Consider the following 9364-nt stretch of genomic DNA (forward strand, 5'->3'; position numbering starts at 1 on the left):
GAGAGGCTTTGGAGCTTGGGATGGGGCGGATTCCATAGGAGTGTGGGGTCCGGACTGGGTGCGGCTGTCTTTGGACCACTCACCCTAGTCACCCAAGCCCAAGACTGGAAGGGCTTGGATAGGAAAGGATGCAGAGATGGAGCCTGGGGGACCTGGTTTGGAGTGGATTGGGCTGTATGGAATGGAACTGGGCAGAGAGCAGCAAGGAATCCGTGGGACCACAGCGAGAAGGTTGGGAGTAGGGCAGGTGCCCATGGGAGAGGAGGAGTTGCCGAGAGGACGCCCGCCAGCCCACCAGCCTTTCTGCCGATGTCCCAGGATTTAGTCTTCTGAATTGGTTCGGTAAGCCTCGATGAGCCCCTCCAGGGAGTGCACGAACCCGGACACACTGCAGATACCTCCAATGAGGAAAATGGCCGCATCGAAGAAGACGTGGTGCCAGAGTAACTTCCTCCAGAGCAGCTTGAGATGGAAGAGGCTGGGCAGCAGGAAGCACAGGCCCGCACCGGTCAAGCTCCCAGTGAGGCCCATGAGCAGCGCAAAATGCGGCACATAAATGGCCATGAGCAGCGTGAAGACCACGAGCGCGCAGCGCAGCGTCAGGCCCCAGGGCTTCAGTCGTCCGTCGCCCCCGTAGCAGTTGGGGAGGAAGGTGCGGCTGCCTTCCTGAAAGAGGGACTTCTCCAGGACTTCCACAGCAGCAAAGAATGGCAGCGGGTAGGATAGCAGCGCCTTGGCCACCAGGAAGATGTTGACCACAGCACGAATGGTAGATGGCAGGTTGTCGGTAATGACCTCTTTAGTCTCGTCGGCCCAGGTCAGGTAGGCCACCAGCGCAAAGAGGCCCTTGAGCACGCAGGCCGCGATGTGCGTCCAGTTCATCATGCAGTGGAACTCCTTAGGCTTCTGCATATTACCTTCCAAGGACGGCAGGAAGATCTGTGAGGTGTAGCTAAAGACGATGATGCCTATAGAGATGGGGAACTTCTTTACGTCTATGTAAAACTTGACCTTCTCCCAAGCCCAGTCCCGGGCCCTGGACAGGCAGTAGGCAATGACTAGGATGTTGATAACGAAGTGGGCCAAGGTACAGAGCAAACTGAATTTGGAGACGGCTTTTAGATTTTTCAAAAAGGCGCAGGGCAATAACGCCGCAGTGGCGATGATAGACCAGGACTTCTGGGAGACCGGTAGGCTGGGAAAACTGTTGTACATCAGATTGCCACTGACCACTACATAGAGGATGCACGTCATGACCAACTCGATAATCTGAGCCACGTTGACTATCCTCCCTCCCAGTTTGGGGAACCTGGGAGAGCAGCAGGCGTTAGCAATGTCCACGTAAGAGTCCCTCACCCTGACTATCTCCCCATCTTCATTTTCTTCGTAGAGACATGCGATGAGGATTTTGCCAGTGTAGCAGCAAACTACAGCGGCGAAAATAATTAAAAACAGTCCTAAATATCCTCCGTGCAGAATCGCATAGGGTAGGCCCAGGACAAACATGCCCTACAAGAGACAAAACGGAAACGAAATGGCTCGGTGGGCCTGAGCTCAGCTTTGGGTAGGGAGGGGGGAGGAGGGGAAAGAGAAGGGATGTGTATGTGTGTGTTTGTATGTGTGTGTGTGTGTGTTTGAGTGTGTGTATGTGTGTGTGTGTGTGTGTGTGTCTAGCACAGTAGACCGCCATCAAAGCCGCAACGCTCCAGCTCCCTTCTCCCCAGAGTTCTAGCCTCGGGGCTTCGGAAATAGCGGGATTTGGAAAAGGAAGGAAACGAAATTGAGGGCAACTAAGGTTCTCCAATTTTGCTCTTCTCACAGTGCGTCCTCTACACCTCCCTCACCCCCAACAACTAGCCTTGTCCTCAACCCCGAATTCAAAGCCTTTCTTCTTCCCACTAGGGAAGGAAGCGCTAAAAGTAAGCCGCAGCAGAAACCCCCTGGGGCTTTGGGTTGAGCGACCTCTTGGCGGGAAGTGGGCAGCCAAGCCTGTCAGAGAGGCTTGGTGAGGACTGATTCTCTAGATGCCAGTCAACCTCAGCGCACCCTGGGGAAAGCGAACTAGCTAATCTATAGCGAGGCCTCTCTGTAGGGGGAGGTCCTCTGTATAGGAAACTGCGCCAATTACGCTAGGTTGCCGGGACCGCGACCAACTCACTCCTCTCGGGTCCAGCGGCCCTGAATACAGGCTTCGCCAGGACGCAAGTTCCTCTTTCAATTGGTAACTGAAAAAGCCTTCACGAGGACATTCATTAAAAGGCCTGCTCTGGAAGAATTAGTCCCTGTTGCCAGAGCCAAGGGAGAAGTGCAGGACAGCAAATACCACCAGAACAGAACCAGCAGGGTAAGGGAGGCCTCGGTCTCTTGGGGCGGGTTGTGGGAAAGCTCCCTGCCCCGCCCCTTCTCTGAGCCCCCGCCTCTCTTCCCAGTCCGCCCCTAAAGGCCCAGGACTCCAAATTCACATCCTAGAACCTTAGAGGGTACTTTCCCCTCTCTAGCTCTGTGAAGATGTTTAATCTCTTTGCCGCTCTCCTCTGCTCAGTTTTCCGTCGGAAACGGGATTTACACTGAAAGAAAAGAGGAATCGAGGGTGGTATGAGATTGCGTGTGTGCGGAATCTGTCTGTGCTTGGTCACATTTGTCTCTCTTAGCGATCTGTCTGTGCCACACACACACACACACACACACACACACACACACATACACACATCTACGTCAGTCGTGGGTTATCTGTCCCACAGGGTTTCTGTCTGTAGGCCAGGATCCATGTCTGACTATATGTTAATGTCCGTTTGTGATTGTGTTTTGGCTTTTGTGTGCTGCCCGCGTCTCTATAGCTCTCCGAGCTCTGCGTGGGAGAAGCGGAGGCAATCAGGGGGTGGGGAGTAGGTTGCGGAGAGGGGAGATTGAAAAGAGCTCCTAGGTCAGGTATTTCTCTTACAGTTTTGCCCTGAAAGCGGATCCATTCCAGAACCACTGACAGTCCCATGACTTCTCATCCTTGTTTTCTCTCTTTCTTTTCTGTCTCCCTCAGCTTCCCTCCATATCGTTTTCTCTCCTTTCGCCTCTCTGTCTCCCTCTTCTAGATTCAGTTTCTGAGTCTTGCTTATTATGTCTCTGGATCTGTCTGTTTCTTTTTCTGTCTGTTTCTAGGGTCCTTCCTCTCTGTCTTTGTCTCTACCTCTTTTTGGATCTCTCTAGATCTGTGTCTCAATCTCTCTTTTTATGTCTGTCTGTCTCTGTCCCCTTTTACCTCTGCAATATCTGCTTCTTCCTCTCTCTCTTTCTCTCTCAGATTCTATCTCTGCGGTTCTCCGTCTGTCATTTTGTCTCTGTCCTTGTCCATTTATGTGTCACAGGCTCCGTGATGTTCTGCCTCATTTCGTTTGCCCCCTCACCGTTCCCTTATACCAAAACTTCTATATTTATCTCCCTTTCTCTCGGTCTCTGTTTCTATATCTGCCTCCATGTTCTCCCATCTATGCCCGTTTCTGTCTCTGCTCCCCCCCTGCACTGGTTTCCCTGTGTGTATATGTCCCTCTGCCCAGGTAGTAAGTGCTTCCCTTCCTCAGCCACCACTGCAGTGTCCCTGGAGGGGAGGGAGGGTGGTGCTTACCTGTATGGCGTTGGTCACATTCCACCCTGCTTCCCAGGCAGTGATCTTGGGCTTGTCCTGGCCACCCCCGAATTCAGAGCACATGCCCTGCTCCTTCGAACCCGAGGGTGGCAGGGGCCCAGAGCCGTCCCTCTGGTAGTGGAAGTCACCCTCGACGGGGGGCTCAGCGCCCTCCTCACTGGGCTCCGATTTGAGGATGTCCATCTGCAGTCCCTGCCGATGCTCCAGGTCCAGATCGTCGCAATGGGCGAAGCCCACAGCCTCCTCGTCAGTGGCCGCCTGGAAGCCCATCCTGGCGAACATGCCACTCACCTTGGCCTGGGACTTGTTGGACACAGAGGTGGCCACGTTGGACAGTTTGCTGCGAATCAAGGTGGCCATGGTTGCAACTTGGGCCCGAACCTACTACACGGACAGCTAAGGAGGCTGGAGGTCACCCGGACAACCTCCGGGCACAGGCTATGCAAGGGCTTAAGCGATGGCTGGTGAAATCGCTATCTCCACTTTCCCCCCACGTTCTTCCTTCTCCACCCCGTGGCACCCTGGATCATGACCTCTCACTGCGCTTGGAGATCAGGAGGTGGTGGGTCTGGGGGCCAGGCCTGTTCGAGCGGACTGGTGGAGACTGGAGGGAGGCGGCGCCGTCAGCAGCGGCGGTGCTAGTGCACTGCAGAGAAGCCGAAGGGGCGCGGGAGGGAATGGGGGAGCACGAACAGCAGCGTCAGATCTCCAACGCAAGCCTGGCGCGGCGCACTCCGCGTCCGCGGCCCAATGCGATCATCTGTCAAACGGGAATGGAAAAAAAAACCAACGGAGACGGGAGGGGGAGAGGGCAGTGGGAGGGAGAAGGAGAGAAGAAGGGAGGGGAGGGAGAAGGAGAAAAGAAGGAGAGAAAGGAAAAAGAGTGAAAAGAGAAGAGAGGAAAGGAGACAAGAGGATAAAAATCAGGAGAAGAAAAGAGGGAGATCGGGGAATGAGATGAGAAGACAGGAGGAAAGGAGAAAAGGAGACTGGAGAAAAGGAGGAGACGAAAGGTGAGAAGAAGAGAGGAGGAGACTAGAGGAAAGAAGTGGGGGGGGGGAGTGGAGTGGAGAAAAGAGAAAGTGCTGCATTTCTGGGGGAGGTTCTTCAGTGCCTTAGCCGAGCCCTTAGCCCTTCCTACCATTGACAGACCCTAGAATGGTGACGGGTTTGAATGTTTTGGTTCCTCCCAAGTCTCTAATGTCTAATTTCTGATTAGCCCCTGAACCAAGTCGTGAAGCTTCGGAGTGGATCAAGGAAGTACGCAAGGATCGGGCCTGAAAGATCCAAGAAGGAAAGAAACCTCTCCTGCTCTTCAGTGTTCTCTCTTCTGTCTCTGTTTCCCTCTTTTCGTGTCTGCCTCTCAATCACAGACACATACACAGATACACATTTGGGCACACACACGAGAAAGTGCACGGCCCCTTGCCTCAATCTCTATCAGAAGTCTAAGTTATTTATTTCAATGAGGGAAAGGAGACTGGGATGTCTCCAGGATTGAAGGATTAGGATATATGCATGGTTCGTTTCTATCAGAGGTCTCTGTTCAGTGAAGATAAGAGTCCAGATCTCAGGCCTAGAAACCTCTTTCCCCTGCAGACCGAGGGTTTAAAGTCAGATCTATTTCCAGAAGCAGCAGTGAAGGCTGGAGATTGGGAATACATTCCTCCCCAATCTCCAGCTGTTACAGGCTTCCAGCCGAGGCAGCACAGACCCAAATCCCCTTCCTTCTCCGCAGGTGCCTACTTCGTGCTATCTCCCATATCTGCTTGTTTATCTGTGCGTCTCCACATGAGTCTGTGTGTATATGTATGCTCCCCTCTGTGTTAGTGCAAATAACAAAGTGTTGCGGAATGAGGAATTCAAGGGAATAAACCAAGAGGGGAGTCAAGGAGGAAGAGAACTCCGGAAGGAGGACTCCCAGTAGAAGCCTCTAGAGGCTGTCAGAGCAGACTGGAGGGATTCAGCATAAAATCATTTTTTAGCAACGACTGCCCCCAGTCTCGGAAATTGTTCTTACAGCCTCAAAGGGCAGTTATAGAAGCAGGTATTCAGATCCCAACCTGACAATTCAGACCTCCAGAACATCTGGATCTTTCAGGCAGAATGTTTTCTGATCTCTTGGGGAGGGAGAGATGCGGGAGATTCAAGTGTCAAAAATAAAGATATTAAGTAAACTCTCTGCTTTCACTTTTACATACATAGGCCCCCTGTCTATACACCCAGAAATTGAGGCGAGAGAATTATTCAGAATCTACTGGATTAGAGCTCAGTAAAGCAAAGGCTGTATTGAACCTGTCTGAGCTGCTGCAGGGATCACAACCTCTTATGTCACAGTAGGCCTGCATTGAGGATCCGAACCCCAAGTTTGGTGAGGGAGGAGGACTGGGGGCAAGGAGAGGGAAGCTGAGAGCATGTATGTCTACAAGAGATTATATGTATGCTCCCGTGAGGGTGTGCATGTCTGTATCACTGTGTGTACCCTTATCTGTGAGTGCCTGTCTGGCGTGGGAGTGTATTTGTAGGCGTTTATGAGTCTCTGTATGCATGCATTTGTGACTGTGTGCATGTAGATTCTGGGAGGGTGCATTTATCGGTGTGTGCGGGCTAGCATCTCTGCATGAACGTGTTGTGTTCATGGCTGGCGGTGGCGTACAGGTCCAGTTTACCTCCCCAAATCCCTATGTCCCAAAAGCTTTAACCTCAAATAACAAAACTCAGCTATCACAGCTGGCCTTTGTCCCTACCCTGTCAAAGCTGAGATTATTCACTGGAAGGGGTGGAGGTGGAGGTGATACTGTGTTGCTCCCTCGGGACCAATTTCTCTTTGGGAATTCCTCCCACACCCTTCACCATATCTTCTTAGAAAGGGGCCCAGCAGGAGTGGAAAGAGGCTAGAGAGCTCTCCTTTGCCCCTAGGCGCAAAAGGAATTAGCTCTACTCAGTGGGCAAAGAGGTCACTGACAGCATTACAACACCTGGAGCACTCTCAGCTCGGCATAGAGAGCCTTAAGGAACACAGCCTTTCCTCCATTCAAGATTCATTCACATAGTCACAGTCCCTACACACCCAAACCACTGAGGGAGACCATACACAGAAATATTCATAGAAATCCACTGTAGAAACATACACTGAGACCCCTCCACATAGACACCTCCCTATTCCATTCATCCCTCTCACAGAGACCCCTATCTCAAAACTTCCAATCCTCCAACAGAAACCCTGGCACAGACTTCCAAAAGAAGTCCTGAGAGACAATCACAAATATCCTCCTATACAGAGACACATCCTGAAAGAAATCTAAAAGATACCTGGTGTCTTTTAACTTTCTTAATAACATTCTCTCAGAATACTGGGTTGGGCTTGGATCCCTTCCTTGTGCATGCCTTCTCCTTTCTAGGTATTCCTGGATGGTGTTTATCTCTAACAAATTAATCAATGATTTGCATGTGTTTGTGGATTCATTAGTGTGTGAATTTAACTGAATTCCACATGGTCCTACCTCTCCTCTTATGGTTCCTCTAATGGTTTTCTCCTTCCTGCACCTGTCCCTCTCACTCACCTCACCCATTTGGACTCTGAAGCTAAGCAGGATAGAGGGAGAACAGAGGTGGAGTATATGTGTATCTGGGGAGGGAGGATGCTTCTTTCATTCAACAAACATTTATTAAGTAAATTAAGTATGTGCATCTCCTCATGCTTGGCACTTCAGGAAATTGAGATGATTAAGAGATGGTCCATGTTTTTAGGGATCTTGTAATTGTGTCAAAAGACATTTGGAATCCAATTCTCTCGGTGTAGATGTGCACGCAAATGTCAGTATGAAAGTGAGAGTGTCAGCACACATGAGTACCGCCGTTCAGAGTGAGAGTGAGTAGGTCACTGCGAGTGAATTGCACATGTGAAGGTGTTTGTGTGAATGTTACTGAAAACAATAGAAAAAGGAGAACGGGAGGAGAGATCAAAGGAAAAGAGAAAATGGAACATGGAACGAACAAAAAAAGAGAAAGAGTGAGAAGAGGTAAGTGAAAAAGAAGAAGCTGAGACAGAAAATTCCCTTTTGCGAGTCTATCCCTTGCTCAGATGCTACGATCCCCTGAGTACCTGTGCAAGGCTGTCTAGACCCTGAGAACGCCAAGTGGACTCCATGCCCAGGGTGCTTAGCAAGCTCTGCTCACTAGCTCAGGACAGGGTCTCCCAGCAGGAACTGAATGGCCGCTTGTCCAGGATGTTGACTATGGCAAGCTATGAACTGGATATTGTGGTGGGGGTCCCATATGGCTCTGAGATTTTAGTATTTCAGGATCCACCTCGAATCCACACAAGGTTTACTGAGCAAGGGGGTCAAGCTCCAGGGGAAAGACAGGCATGGGTACGAATGTGTGGACCTCTGACTTCTTATAGCAGAGGCTCAGAGGCAAAGGCCGCGGAGGAGGAACACAGAGGAGAGCAAGAGTGTTATGAGAGGGACACCTGTACTTTGTCCAGATTAAATATTCACCTTTCCTGATTTTGCATCATGACCAGAGTCTGCTTGCAATCCTGCACCAACTACCCAAGCTCACCATTCCCCCCTCATCCCGCCTCCCCCAAGCATTTTAGTCCCCAACATGAGGACAAATCTGGCGCCCGGAGGTCACCTTCTGTTGACAAATGGTACGCAGAGGGTTAATTGTTTGCTGCGGGTCGGGGAGCAACCTATTTAAATGGAATGAATAGGGTTAAAGAGGCTGAGCTTATCTCGGGCTCACAGAGCCGGCTCCGGCGTCGGGCAGAGCGCCGGAATTAACAGCCTGGAAAACGCGAACATCATCACCATCATTGAGGGTTAGAGAGACCAAGACGACGGGGCGTCCGGGCAAAGCCCCCCAGGGAATCTCCTGGAGACTCCATCTTCCGAGCAGCGGAGGACGACAGCTCCCCTCAGGCAGGTGGGGCGGCGGAGGAGGAGAGAACCTTCCATCTGGAGAATGGAAAGAGTCCGGCCAGAGGATGGGGAGTTCAGGAGGGAGGTTGAGAGGGTTGGGGGAGGCGACAGATTCCCCTGCCTGCAGGGATTTGTGTCAGCTCAGAACCAAACAGAGAAAGCCTGTTTCTATTTGAACCCTAAGATGTTTCGAGCTCCTCGACAAGCAAAGATCAGCAGGCGAGATGATTGCATAGAAGAGAGTGAGTAAGAGGGCAAATATTATTGTTGTTTATAAGAATTCACATTCCTTTGGCGCTTTTAAGCTTTACAAAGCACTTTCCTCTCATGAACCCTGTGAAGTAGGTGGTTCAACTTTAGGACTCAGTTGAAGAGCCTCCTCTTACATGCCCACTAAGCCAAGTGCAGCCCCATCTCCTAGTAGTTATTTTGTGAGTATCATGAATGTGTTGTAGCCCTCTCCTCTCAGATTAATGGGGGTTCCTTGAAGGCGGGGTCTGTCTGACTTCTCTATTTATGTTGCTATCACCTAGCACAATGCCTGACATATGGCACGAAATTAACTAATACTCGATCAATGGAGATGCTGGAGATGTAAGCATTTTCTTTCCATTTTATAGAGGTGGAAACCGAGTTTCATGGAGGATAACTCACTTGCCCACAAGTACACAGGTAGGAAGTATCGGAGTTAGGATTTGATCCCCCAGTCTCCTAACTGTAATCTCATTGCTCTTTTTGCTGTAATTTGGGGCACACAGAAAGGTTAATCTCTTAAGAATATAGTGGTACCTACTGCCTC

General features: G+C 50.8%; 1 protein-coding gene across 1 annotated transcript; it reads right to left on the reverse strand.

The window, feature by feature from the left end:
- Positions 1-216: 216 nt before the first annotated feature.
- Positions 217-3997, reverse strand: SLC32A1 (solute carrier family 32 member 1). The gene is made up of 2 exons (XM_072642600.1): positions 3617-3997; positions 217-1509 (listed from the first exon to the last, which is right to left on the reverse strand). The coding sequence occupies exons 1-2, from the start codon at positions 3995-3997 to the stop codon at positions 322-324; spliced, it is 1569 nt and encodes a 522-aa protein (XP_072498701.1). The 3' UTR covers positions 217-321.
- Between the last annotated feature and the right edge of the window lie 5367 nt (positions 3998-9364).

Source organism: Notamacropus eugenii, chromosome 1, assembly GCF_028372415.1.
Source record: "Notamacropus eugenii isolate mMacEug1 chromosome 1, mMacEug1.pri_v2, whole genome shotgun sequence".
Lineage (NCBI taxonomy): Eukaryota > Metazoa > Chordata > Mammalia > Diprotodontia > Macropodidae > Notamacropus > Notamacropus eugenii.